The sequence below is a fragment of the Oncorhynchus nerka genome, linkage group LG12, assembly GCF_034236695.1.
Source record: "Oncorhynchus nerka isolate Pitt River linkage group LG12, Oner_Uvic_2.0, whole genome shotgun sequence".
NCBI lineage: Eukaryota > Metazoa > Chordata > Actinopteri > Salmoniformes > Salmonidae > Oncorhynchus > Oncorhynchus nerka.
Window position 1 is genome coordinate 51397309 of NC_088407.1, and position 14503 is coordinate 51411811.

At 45.2% G+C, this 14503-nt stretch overlaps 1 protein-coding gene across 1 annotated transcript in view; it reads left to right on the plus strand.

The window, feature by feature from the left end:
- The window catches only part of LOC115138340 (kinesin-like protein KIF26B), a 177844-nt gene that overhangs the window by 54857 nt on the left and 108484 nt on the right, over positions 1-14503 (plus strand). Inside the window, 2 exon segments of the mRNA XM_029675105.2 lie at positions 2831-3359; positions 3362-3534. Coding sequence (XP_029530965.2) covers positions 2831-3359; positions 3362-3534 — 702 coding nt within the window.

The following is a 14503-nucleotide window of genomic DNA, read 5'->3' on the forward strand; positions in this document are numbered from 1 at the left end:
GTTCCCCTGTATAGAGTGGGGTGAGGGTGGTGAGTTTCCCCTGTATAGAGTGGGGTGAGGGTGGTGAGTTTCCCCTGTATAGAGTGGGGTGAGGGTGGTGAGTTTCCCCTGTATATAGTGGGGTGAGGGTGGTGAGTTTCCCCTGTATAGAGTGGGTTGAGGGTTCTGAGTATCCCCTGTATATAGTGGGGTTAGGGTTCTGAGTTTCCCCTGTATAGAGTGGGTTGAGGGTGGTGAGTTTTCCCTGTATAGAGTGTGGTGAGGGTGGTGAGTTTCCCCTGTATAGAGTGGGTTGAGGGTGGTGAGTTTCCCCTGTATAGAGTGGGGTTGAGGGTGGTGAGTTTCCCCTGTATAGAGTGGGTTGAGGGTGGTGAGTTTCCCCTTACACTGTAAAGAGCTTTGGGTGTCTAGGAAAGTGCATTTGATGTCCAATCAAGTATTATTATTATGATGAAATGTTTTGCCATAGCTTGAAGACTATGCCTTTGTAGGCGGACTGCAAGGCTATATTAAGTTACATAAATAACTGATTATAATAAGTGCCTCGGTGCCAAAATAAAGTAACAGGGTTGACGTTTTCATGTTAAATCAGCCAAGAAATGCCAATTTGTGAACATTTCTGTGAAACTGTACGTATTACTTGTGGATTGTAAGTCAATTTGTTTGTCTACATGTGATTGAAACAACAATGCAGATATGGGAAGAACCCTGTTATAGCTATGAGTCAAGGGCAGACATTGTGATACGTTTGAATGAAACATCCAATTAACACTTTGCATTTTTACTGTTGGTTTACTGTATCTAACAAATAACCAAATCATTGCTGGATTAATAGATAAAAGAATTGCGTGTCTCGTCTAACCCTGCAAGCCGGTCAACATACGGTACGTGTCATCAAACTCCCTGAACTAATTGGTCGAACAGCCTTCCGACTTTGTGGCTGTGGTGACTAATGATGACCTGACTGACATTCTGGTTGACAATAAATCACATTCATTTATTGAGACAGCATTTCATAAACACTGCCCATTGACTCAAAAGCTGTCCTGTTAAGTAGATGTATGGTCCGTAAGAGATAGTTTTGGTATAAAGGAAACGTTTATAATGTCAGAGGGTAGGGTAGTCTCTCTGGCTGAGACGTGTGTGTGTGTGTGTGTGTGTGTGTGTGTGTGTGTGTGTGTGTGTTCATTGGATTATTGTTTAATGAGGAACGTACTACAGCTGCCATACATCCTACAGTGGGTCTGAGATGTTTCAGACTATTACAGTAGTACAGTAGTAGTAAAGTGCCTATATAATAGTAGTAGTAGTAATTACTAGTTGTAGTATACATGTAAAAGTAGTAGAGATAACAGCTGTAACAATCCTGGAATAATAGTGTAAAGAAGGATGTCATTATTGGGTCACATCAGATGGGTTTGAAGGAGGGTTTAGAGGTGAGGGAGCTCTATGGAAGGAGGTCTCCAGATGTGTTCTACTCTCCGTCCCTCCCTGGCAACCCGTAGCTGAGCAGGACCAGAGGAGCTGGGTTGTTTATGTGTGTGTCACAGAGGGTAATTGGTCACAGCTCATTCCAGCTCCCATTACATTGAGCTGTGTTAAGGAGGAAACTGTGTGAGTGTGTGTTAGTGTGGCCCTGTTTAGTGGTGTTGATTTGGTCTATAAATAAAAAGATCAGACAGAGAGCCCTGTGTGTGTGTGTGTGTGTGTGTGTGTGTGTGTGTGTGTGTGTGTGTGTGTGTGCTTTTGTCCAAAGCGACTTAGTCATGCATTTGTGGCTCCAATAGGAATCGAACCCACAAATCCCGCCGTTGCGCGCACACACACACACCCTTCCCTAATGATAGACATATTGGAGTCATAGTGGACGGTGTACTAGAGAATTTCGCTGGCCTCAGGCTGCAGGCTTTATATATGTCGGAGAGTGTCCGAGTGAGGACGAATGCCTTTTCACCCTCAGTCATCATTCTGTTTGATGTTATGAATAGGGAGAGAGAGAGGTGGAGAGAAAGATAGACGGGGAGAGAGAGGGGAGAGAGAGGGGAGGGATAGGGACTGAGAGGGGGGAGGGTGAGCGGGGGGGGGGGAAAGAGAGATGGAGAGGGAGAGTCAGGCAGAGAGAGGGAGGGAGAGAGAGGCAGGGAGAGAGAGGGAGTGTTCTCAGCTCATTTATATCAGGCATATCATTTATTGCTGAGGGAATAGAATAGAATGGGTGGGTGTATGTGTGTGTGTGTGGGTGCATGCGTGCGTGCATGATGTGTGTGTTTTTGTTTGTTAATTTAGTTAATTTATTACTGTGGTCAGGTCTGTGTGTGTCTGCAGGCTGTACGTTTGGTTAGGAGTCTACTGGTGAGGCCTGCCAGCCACTGAAAACCTCCCTCCCTCCCTCCCTCTCTTTCTATCTGTCTCTCCCCCTCTATCTCTCCTTTTTCCCATTCTCTCCATTTCTTTCTCTCTGTCTCTAGTTTCTATCTTTCTCTGATCAACTTGGTTAATGAGTTTTGCCTTTGTCTTTCTTCTTCTGCTTAACCAAACAAGCAAACAAAGTCAGGCAGGAGAAAGACGTTTCTGTTTGTTCAGTTGGCTGTTTTATTCCTCTGAACAGAGAGCTTCAAAGTGCTCAAATATGTGTGTGTGTGTGTGTCTGTGTATGTGCATATAAGCTTCTGCATTGTTTGCTTTACTTACACTTGCATCAGAATCAACCACAGCGTCTTTGAGCTCTACAGTCCTGTGCAGTGTCTAGATGTAGTGATAGCAATCCATATGAATTACTGAAATGACTGAAATCATTTAACTAACCAGCTCTTTCTTTCTCTTTCTGCAGGATCCGTCCTTCTCCCTGCTCCTCCACGATAAGCTTCAGGTGCCCAACAGCTCGGGGCGGGCCTGGAATGAGCGTGACAGTCGCTGTGACGTATGTTCCACCCACCTGACCCAGCTGAAACAGGAAGCAGTCCACATGGTGCTGACCATGGACCAATGGGACCTGTCCCCCAGCTCGCCCCCCACCCTGCCCAGCCACAGTGGCCCTCCACAGGGCCCCACAGCCCCATGGGACTGGGCCTACCTCCCATCAGCCGCAGCAGCCTACCCCCATCCCCGTCCAAACCCACACCACCCTACCATGCCTCCAACGTCCTCTACTGCGTCCTTCTCCAGCCTCAGCCATGCTGCGTCCAACCCCAGCCCAGGTGCAACTTCTGTGGGTCAAACATCCACCCATGCAGCCTCTTCTGTGCCGGCCCCGGCGTCCACATCGCCGGCTCCATCCCCGGTGCACCAGGGAGGGCAACCCCGCCAAGGTTCCAAGCCCAGTTCCCTAGGAGTGGGCCTTGGGGTGGAGAGGAGGAACGGCTCCCGGCACACTCCAGTAAGGCCACCGGTGTCCCGTCGGCCCAGCCGCCCAACAGCCCCAGTAGTAACGGGAACAATGCTGGGAGCGGAGCAGTGCTGAGTACAGCAGCACTGCAGGCTCACCAGTACATGTCTCGCACCAACGGAGGAGGAGTCACACTCTACCCCTACCAGGTATGCTATGTCTGTGCATGCTTAGGATTGCGTGCGAACGTGCGTGTGGGATGATAGACTTTCGGGAAATGCAAGAAGATGGGGGCGTTCCACGAATAGAGTGCATTTTGCATTTAAAAAAAAAAATCTTGTTATATTCCATGAAGTGCCCTTTAATATAGACCACTTGGAACATTTTATACATCTGAAGATGATTATTTATTTCATGTGATTAGTGATTCATTTACGTCTGTCCCTCATTTCAAGGTCAACCCTGTTACGTGAACTGAACTCTTGTTTTAATATGGTGAAACGATTCCTCTTAAAATTATTATTTCAAAATAAACTATGAACAGTCAAATCATAGTGTAAAAGCAGGTGAGAGGGTTCTATTCATTTTGTCCATTTTCGGGTGTTTTGTGGTGAAAAATTGAGTGCGTTCGAGCATAATATTTTCAACCCTGTTACCCATAGATAGATAGACTAGAATTCTTTTAACAATTGAAAAACAACCGAGAAGCTGGCATTCAATCATTCCAATTGCCCCTCCCTGTTGCACACAACAAGCTTCCATTCATCCCATCCACCAGCAGGCTCTCTCTATGTCAAAGCCGTCTGGTTTTACAGAGATTCAGCACGGGACTTCACTGGAAGTCTATGGCAAGAGCAGTTGAAACAACCGCTGGTTTTAATTGGCTGATCTCTCAGTCCATCACCGTCTAGCACAACCCTTAGAACCTCCTCCCTACATTGTGAACTTCAGAGTGCGAACAGCGCTAGTGTACTAAACAAGGAAGTGGGTTTCGGAAATATCTGAAAGTACACGTCTCAGAAATTGTTTTCACATATAAACGTTAAAGGCCCAAACTCAGAATCAATTGTGCTTTCCAAAAATAATATGGTCAGTATAATAAAACATAGTATTTTGAATGGGCAATTTTCGCCATTTTTCAAAGTCCCATCTAATAAAGTTGGAGCAGTCTCACTTCCTCTCCCACTTTGTAGCACAGTGTTACCAGGCTCTACGCGCCAGCATTTCGAGCCTGGGGAAAAGGTTACCATTCCCCCTGCCTCAACCCTGCTACGGTCCACCGTATTACTTTAATGGCACGTTATTGGCCCTTACTATAGTCAAGTTGAAGTTGAACATGTGCTCTTTAGGACATAATGTAGAAATTTGGTGAAATTCATATAGTTCCCTTTGACCAAAAATGTACTCTGTTCATGGAACGAGACAGATAAGAAATGGAAAAAAGAGATAAAATAAAGCCGGAATAGCATCCAAAACGTTTGTATCCGGAAACAGTGCTAGCACAAAAGAAAATGTGGAATTTTGATGTTCTGTGTCAGGCTTTGGAGGCCCATTTCAACAGGAATTGACCTTGTTTTTCAAAATGTCTCCCTCTATTTGTTGACCAAAGAGAGAGGAGGAACTGTGAGGTTGAACTGAGGTTATGTCTGTCCACTGTCCTCACTTGTCCTCTGAAATCCAGTTGCAGTCTGTGCTGAGTGTTGAGTCATGTACGCTGGATTAGATTCTATAATTGGCCCTGATGATGTGTATTAGCCATGGGGGTCAGACAAAGTGTGTCTGTGTGTGTGTGTGGGCACATGTGTATGTGCGCATGTGTGCATGTGTGTGTGTGTGTGTGTGTGTGTGTGTGTGTGTGTGCGTGGGTGGGTGCATGCGTGTTTCTATGTGTGTGCGCATGTGTGTGTGAGTGGAGGCTGTCCCCAGAGTGGTTAGAGTGGTAACTGGAAGGAAGGCGAGGACACCTCTTGGAACAAAGGCTTCTGGGAAAGGACAGCCTTGAGGCTCTTAACAAAAATTGTAATTGAAAGAGAGGGGGCGGTGGGGCGGATTAGGAAGAGAGATATAGTGGAAGTTGGAAGTTTACATACACCTTAGCCAAATACATTTAAACTCAGTTTTTCACAATTCCTGTAAAAAAGTAAAAATCCTAGTAAAAAGTCCCAATCTTAGGTGAGTTAGGATCACCACTTTATTTTAAGAATGTGAAATGTCAGAATAATAGTAGAGAGAATGATTTATTTCAGATTTGATTACTTTCATCACATTCCCTGTGGGTCAGAAGTTTACATGCACTCAATTAGTATTTAGTAGCATTGCCTTTAAATGGTTTAACTTGGGTCAAACGTGTTGGGTAGCCTCCTTCTGACAGAGCTGGTGTAACTGAGTCAGGTTTGTAGGCCTCCTTGCTTGCTCGCACATTCTTTTTCAGTTCTGCCCACACATTTTCTATGGGATTGAGGCCAGGGCTTTGTGATGGCCACTCCAATACCTTGACTTTGTTGTCCTTAAGCCATTTTGCCCCAACTTTGGAAGTATGCTTTGGGTCATTGTCCATTTGGAAGACCCATTTGCGACCAAGCTTTAACTTCCTGACTGATGCCTTGAGATGTTGCTTCAATATATCCACATAATTTTCCTGCCTCATGAAGCCATCTATTTTGTGAAGTGCACCAGTCCCTCCTGCAGCAAAGCACCCCCACAACATGATGCTGCCACCCCCGTGCTTCACGTTTGGGACGGTGCTCTTCGGCTTGCAAGCCTCCCCCTTTAATCCTCCAAACATAACGATGGTCATTATGGCCAAACAGTTATATTTTTGATTAATCAGATCAGAGGACATTTATAAAAACTGTATGATCTTTGTCCCCATGTGCAGTTGCAAACCGTAGTCTGGCTTTTTTATCTCGGTTTTGGAGCAGTGGCTTCTTCCTTGCTGAGCGGCCTTTCAGGTTATGTCGATATAGGACTCCTTTTACTGTGGATATAGATACTTTTGTACCTGTTTCCTCCAGCATCTCTACAAGGTTCTTTGCTGTTGTTCTGGGATTGATTTGCACTTTTCACACCAAAGTACATTCACCTCTAGGAGACAGAACGCATCTACTTTCTGTGCAGTATGACGGCTGCGTGGTCCCATGGTGTTTTACTTGCATAATATTGTTTGTACAGATGAACGTGGTACCTTCAGGCGTTTGGAAATTGCTCCCAAGGATGAACCAGACTTATGGAGGTCTACAATTTTCTTTCTGAGGTCTTGGCTGATTTCTTTTGATTTTCCCATGATGTCAAGCAAAGAGGCACTGCGTTTGAAGGTAGGCCTTGAAATACATCCACAGGTACACCTCCAATAGGTACACCTCCATCCACAGGCACACCTCCGCCTCCACCTCAAATGATGTAAATTGGCCTATCAAAAGCTTCTAAAGCCATGACATAATTTTCTGGAATTTTCTAAGCTGTTTAAAGGCACAGTCAACTTAGTGTTTGTAAACTTCTGACCCACTGGAATTGTGATACAGTGAATTATAAGTGAAATAATCTGTCTGTAAACAATTGTTGGAAAAATTACTTGTGTCACCCACAAAGTAGACATTCTAACCGACTTTCCAAAACTAAGAAATGTGTGGAGTGGTTGAAAAATGTGTTTTAATGACTCCAACCTAAGTGTATGTAAACTTCCGACTTCAACTGTAGAAACAGGAGGAAGGAGAGAGGGCATGTGAGGGAGAGGGAGAGAGATATGTAGTGTAGTGTTAGTGCTTTATGTTCTGATTCTGTGTAATATAATTCATATCCTGGTAATGAGGACTCTAGGGAACTCTCCTGTCGCACCCCTGTTCCCCCTCATCTCCTTCCTCTCAACCCCCCCATCTCAGTCCCACACTTACATTTCTCTCCATCCCTCATCTCCCTATATATCTCTTTCGCTCTCATCTCCCCTGTTCCCCCTCTCTCTCGCTCTCATCTCCCCTGTTCTCCCCCTCTCTCGCTCTCATCTCCCCTTGTTCCCCCTCTCTCTCATCTTCCCTTGTTCCCCCTTTCTCTCATCTCCCCCTGTTCCCCCTTTCTCTTGTCTCGTTTCTCCCTCTCTCTCTCCTGTTGTACACCCAGTGGTGTAAGGTACTTAAAAATTCTTTAAAGTGCTACTTAGTATTTTTTTGTGGGCTATCTGTACTTTACTTTACTATTTATAATTTTGACAATTTTACTTCACTACATTCCAAAAGAAAATAATGTACTTTTTACTCCATACATTTTCCCTGACACCTAAAAGTACTTACATTACATTTGGAATGCTTATCAGGACAGGAAAATGGTCAAATTCACCCACTTATCAAGAGAACAACCCTGGTCACCCCTACTGCCTCTGATCTGGTTGTCACACCCTGATCTGTTTCACCTGTCCTCGTTATTGTCTCCACCCCCTCCGGGTGTCGCTTGTTTTCCCCAGTGTATTTATCCCTGTGTTTCCTGTCTCTCTGTGCCAGTGTATTTCTCCCTGTGTTTCCTGTCTCTCTGTGCCAGTGTATTTATCCCTGTGTTTCCTGTGTCTCTGGGCCAGTGTATTTATCCCTGTGTTTCCTGTCTCTCTGTGCCAGTGTATTTATCCCTGTGTTTCCTGTCTCTCTGTGCCAGTGTATTTATCCCTGTGTTTCCTGTGTCTCTGGGCCAGTTTGTCTTGTATATTGACTTGGTAAGTCAACCAGCGGTTTTCTTGTTCGCCTGCCTTTGATATTCTCCTTTTTCTAGTCCTCCCGGTTTTGACCCTTGCCTGTCTCTAGACTCAGTATCCGCCTGCCTGACCATTCTGCCTGCCTTGACCTCGAGCCTGTCTGCCACTCTGTACGTCCTGGACTCGACCATTCTCTTTCTTACTCCTTTTTGGATTATTAAACATCTTAAACTCGGGCCTCCCGGGTGGCGCAGTGGTTCTTCTTGCGTCGAGCCATCCCGGATCCGGTATCGTGACTACAGCCTCAAGCTCATTACCATAACGCAACGTTAACTATTCATGAAAATCGCAAATGAAATGAAATTTATCTATTTACTCTCAAGCTTAGCCTTTTGTTAACAACACTGTCATCTCAGATTTTCAAAATATGCTTCTCAACCATTGCAAAACAAGCATTTGTGTAACAGTATTGATAGCTAACGTAGCATTTAGCGTAGCATTTAGCGTTAGCATTCAGCAGGCAACATTTTCCACAAAAACCAGAAAAAGCATTCAAATAAAATCATTTACCTTTGAAGAACTTCGGATGTTTTCAATGAGGAGACTCTCAGATAGCAAATGTTCAGTTTTTCCTGAAAGATTATTTGTTTAGGACAAATCGCTCCGTTTTCTGCGTCACGTTTAGCTACGAAAAAAAACCTGTATCCAGGATTGTGTAAATCTATCCGCAAGCTCACACAATGTTAACTATTCATGAAAATCGCAAATGAAATGAAATTAATCTATTTGCTCTCAAGCTTAGCCTTTTGTTAACAACACTGTCATCTCAGATTTTCAAAATATGCTTTTGAACCATAGCTAAACAAGCATTTGTGTAAGAGTATTGATAGCCTAGCATTGCATTAAGCCTAGCATTCAGCATGCAACATTTTCCACAAAAACCAGAAAAGAATTCAAATAAAATAATTTACCTTTGAAGAACTTCAGATGTTTTCAATGAGGAGACTCTGTTAGATAGCAAATGTTCCGTTTTTACAAAAAAATATTATTTGTGTCGACTAATCGCTCCGTTTTGTTCATCACATTTGGGGAGGGGAATTTTTTAAATATATATTAAGTCATTAAAACGCGAACTTTTTTCCAAATTAACTCCATAATATCGACAGAAACATGGCAAACCGATGTTTAGAATCAATCCTCAAGGTGTTTTTCACATATCTATCGACGATAAAATCCATCGTGGCAATTTATTTTCTCTTCTGAAGAAATGGAACGCGCATGGACCTACAGATTACGCACACAGGACACCGGGCGGGACACCAGGTAAATGTAGTCTCTTATGGTCAATCTTCCAATGATATGCCTACAAACACGTCACAATGCTGCAGACACCTCGGGGAATAGACAGAAACCGCAGGCTCATTCCTGGCGCATTCACAGCCATATAAGGAGACTTTGGAACACAGCGCCTTCAGAATCTGGGGCATTTCCTGTATGAAACTTCATCTTGGTTTCGCCTGTTGCATTAGTTCTGGGGTACGCACAGATAATATCTTTGCAGTTTTGGAGACGTCAGAGTTTTGTCTTTCCAAGGCTGTCAATTCCATGCATAGTCGAGCATTTTTTCGTCACAAAATATCGCGCTTAAAACGGGCACGTCTTTTTATCCAATAATGACATAGCGCACCCATAGATTGAAGAGGTTAAGGGCGCTGTACTGCAGCGCCAGCTGTGCCACCAGAGACTCTGGGTTTGGTCGTCTGTCGTAACCGGCCTCGACCAGGAGGTCCGTGGGGTGACGCACAATTGGCCTAGCGTCGTCCGGGTTAGGGAGGGTTTGGCCGGTAGGGAAATCCTTGTCTCATCGCGCACCAGCGACTCCTGTGGCGGGCCGGGCGCAGTGCGCGCTAACCAAGGTTGCCAGGTGCACAGTGTTTCCTCCGACACATTGGTGCGGCTGGCTTCCGGGTTGGATGGCGCTGTGTTAAGAAGCAGTGCGGCTTGGTTGGGTTGTGTATCGGAGGACGCATGACTTTCAACCTTTGTCTCTCCCGAGCCCGTACGGGAGTTGTAGCGATGAGACAAGATAGTAGCTGCTAAAAAACAATTGGATACCACGAAAAAGGGCAAAAATATATATATATAATAAATATAAAAAAATTAAAAAAACTTAAACTCCTGTGTCTGCATCTGGGTCTCGCCTTGTGTCATGATACTGGCGGACTTACTAAAACACAAATGCTTCGTTTGTAAATTATGTTGCAGTGTGTCCCTGGCACACTAATAATAAAAATAATAAAAATAATAAAAATAATAAAAATTGTGGTTTGCTTAATAGGAATTTGAAATTATTTGTACTTTTTATTTTAGTAAGTATACAGTAGCAATTACATTTACTTTTGATACTTAAGTATATTTAAACCAAATACTTTTAGACTTTTAATGAAGTAGTATTTTACTGGGTGACTTTTCACTTCTACTTGAGTCTTTTCTATTAAGGTATCTTTATTTTGACTCAAGTACAATGTTTGAGTACTTTTTCCAACACTGCGTACACACAGCCCTTTTTCCTCCCCCTGTCGCATTCATTCCTTACACCCCTATTGCATCCTTCATTCCCTCCCTCCCTTCCCTCACTCATTTCAGCAACTCTCCATCCATCCCTCCTTTTCTCTCCTCCATTCCCCTCAGCCCTGTCTCAAGGTCACCTCTCTGAAGCCTGCCTGGCACACTGCCCAGGGTGCTACTGGAAATACACTGTGTGTGTGTGTGTGTGTGTGTGTGTGTGTGTGTGTGTGTGTGTGTGTGTGTGTGTGTGTGTGTGTGTGTGTGTGTACATGCGTGGGTGTCCGTGCAGGCGTGGAATAGAGGCAGGAGAAGATATAGGAGTCAATTTTCTTGCTGTTATTTTCTCATTTTCCTTGAGAGTGCTGAGAGGGCACAACGCCCAGTCAAAGAGACATCATTCACCCATTGTCTCATTATACCCATTATAGCTTAGACTGTAGCATAGCCCCACGATACGAAGAACATGCTTTAGCAGTGTCTAACTGCTGCTGTCTAATCAGGAAGGGTCCTGCTAGCGGTCAAGTGCTGGCACCCGATGGAGTAGCCACACTCACACGAACGCACGCATGTGCTTGCTTGCGTGTTTGTGTGTCTAGACGGAGAGGGAGCTAGGGAGAGGAAGGAAAGAGACAGAGAGGGAGCTAGGGAGAGGAAGAAAAGAGACAGAGAGGGAGCTAGGGAGGAAGGAAGAGGAAGGAAAGAGACAGAGAGGGAGCTAGGGAGAGGAAGAAAAGAGACAGAGAGGGAGCTAGGGAGAGGAAGGAAAGAGACAGAGAGGGAGCTAGGGAGAGGAAGGAAAGAGACAGAGAGGGAGCTAAGCAGAGGGAGAGGAAGGAAAGAGACAGAGAGGGAGCTAGGGAGAGGAAGGAAAGAGAAGGAGAGAGAGATCTGTAAAGAAATTGTTCCCTATATCAGGGGATGACATTTAAAGAGTGCTGATACAGCGATATGAAGTGAGCCTTCTGGCACAAAATGGCTGCCGAGCTTCATCCATCCAAGTGGGACAACATATTAGTGGTGAATCAGATGTCTTCCCCCCATACCTTGTAAAGCACCTTAAGACCTACAGTCAGAAACACTATATGAATCACTATATCCATTCGTCTTATGAATATGTTCTATGCTTCTCACTGTTGATATCGAACATGGGTGGCCAACCAATGTTTCTATCAATAGACCTTTGTCAGGGCTTAGGTTTGTTCACACATTGCGGAGAATCCAAAATGTGCTGGAGTTTCTTTTCCAAACTGCAGCCTATAGTGTAGAATACATCTAGCATGGTTGGTAGTGTTGTGTAGGATGAATACCTTCTTTCAGGAAGCAGCATATGGAAACAGGCTGAGGAGGACTATTACAGTCATATGGTTTCATTTGAACCTCTCAGATGTATTGCATTCCATGACAGTGGTTAGGATGTACACAGGATGCCACAAACACACAGTCACAACACAATGGACATCCTTTTCAATGCAGTTTTATTCTCCAGATCTGGGTGACTATGTATGGGGCACATGAAACAGAGTGTGATGAGTAAGCCTATCTGAGAGCTGAAGACTTGTGTTAGCTCCCAGAGCCTGTTAGGTGGTGTTGACTGTCAGAGTGGTGAGAAGTGGGCAGGGCGTGTTAGGCTTGAGTTAGTTAGAAGGACACACCCTGTAAACATGACACAACACAACACAACACAATGTTTACGATCAAACCATTATGAACTCCCCTCTCTCTGTCTCTCTCTCCGTCTCTCTCTCTCTCTCTCTCTCCCCTTTCTGTTTTTCTCTCAAGCCCCACCCATCTGTTGTCCGCATCTCCCTTCCATCTCAATGACTCCTCTGTGTCCTGTGTCTCAATCGGTTTTTCATTATTGTTTACTTTGGCCCTGCTCTGTTTCTCATCCCCTTCTCTCTCTGTTTTGTCATCACCCTTACGCTTTTCTCCTCCCTGTCCATTCACTTTCTTCTCTCTCTCTCTCTCTCTCTCTCACACACACACACACACACACACACACACATTTGTTAACACAGACAATCTTAAAGACAAAGACAATCAAAAGTTAAAGTGAAGGTAATATTTGAAGACTTTATGTTGTTAAGGATTGCTTATGGGTACCTTCATGTGTGTGTAAAATATTACTGTTCTCATATTTTACCAACATTTCTGAAAATGTATGTATAGCTTGGAATGAAGCCCTTAATTTCTTCGTTCCATCAATCAGATTTAGAACAGGTGTCCAGGGGCAGGGATATGGGGATAGGGGCGAGGGGTTGATTTGAGACTAGTCCTCCTGGAGCATCAAGCAGTAAATGCACACTGTGGGGAGAAATAGACTGATTTACCTCTCACTATAAACACACACACACACACACTATTCTTGTGATTTACGTACCATTGTACGGTAGTGCTGGCAGGTTATAAAGAAGCATAATTAATAATCCATATCTGTATTTCAAGGCTGTACGTGCCAAATCTATGAACACACACACACACACACACACACACACACACACACAGCGACAAGCATAAACATTACATAAAAATGCATGGAGGGGGAGCCAAGGGCACCCAGGGTGGCCGTTGAGTTGCCTGCTGTGTGTGTGTGTGTGTGTGTGTGTGTGTGTGTGTGTGTGTGTGTGTGTGTGTGTGTGTGTGTGTGGAGGTAATTGAGGTCTGTCCTTGGTGTGTAGCTTGAGGTGTTGCAGCTAGCTAGGGATAGCCACAGCTAGCCATGTCACGAACGTCGTCTTGGAAATGACCGGACCAAGGTGCAGCGTTGTGAGCGTACATTTTCCTTTATTTTTTAATGTCGCCAACAAAACAATAAACAACAAAAACGAACGTGAAGCTTGCTAGGGCTATACAGGCCACTAACAAAGATACCTACCCACAAAATACAAAAGGAAAAAAGGCTGCCTAAGTATGATTCCCAATCAGAGACAACGATAGACAGCTGTCCCTGATTGAGAACCATACCCAGCCAAAACATAGAAACACAGAACATAGAGTTTCCCACCCGAGTCACACCCTGACCAACCAAATATAGAGAATAAAAAGATCTCTACGGTCAGGGCGTGACAGTACCCCCCCCCCAAACCTGACACTATGAGGGAGGGTGTGGGTGGGCATCTACCAAGGTGGCGGCTCCAGTGCGGGACCCAGACCCCGCAGACGCACAGGAGACACAGTGCGCATAGCCGGCGCAGGATATCCTGGGCCGAAGAGACGCAATGGAGGCCAGGCGCGCTGAGCTGGCACCATCCGTCCTGGCTGGATGCTTACTCTATCCCGTCCAATGCGGGGAGCTGGAATGTAGCGCACCGGGCTGTGCACGTGCACTGGAGACACCGTGTGCTTTACCGCATAACACTGTGCCTGACCAGTACCACACTCCTTGCCGTGAGCACGGGGAGTTCGCTCCGCCAACCTCCCCATGTGCCCCTCCCCCATTTTTTTGGGGGGGGGGAGTTGCCTCCCGGTCTTCCTTGCCAGCCTTGACCCTATTTAACGCTGGTCCCTTTGACTCGCTGATTCCGCTCTCCTCGCTGCTTCCACCTGCTCCCACGGCAGGTGATCCTTTCCAGCCAGGATCTCCTCCCACGTCCAGGATCCTTTTCCCTCCAGAATGTCTTCCCATCTCCACTCTGTCTGCTCCTCCCGGCCACGCTGCTTGGTCCGTTTGTGGTGGGTAGTTCTGTCACGAACGTCGTCTTGGAAATGACCGGACCAAGGTGCAGCGTGGTCAACGTACATTTTCCTTTATTTTTTAATGTCGCCAACAAAACAATAAACAACAAAAACGAACGTGAAGCTTGCTAGGGCTATACAGGCCACTAACAAAGACAACTACAACTAAAAAATGGCTGCCTAAGTATGATTCCCAATCAGAGACAACGATAGACGGCTGTCCCTGATTGAGAACCATACCCGGCCAAAACATAGAAACA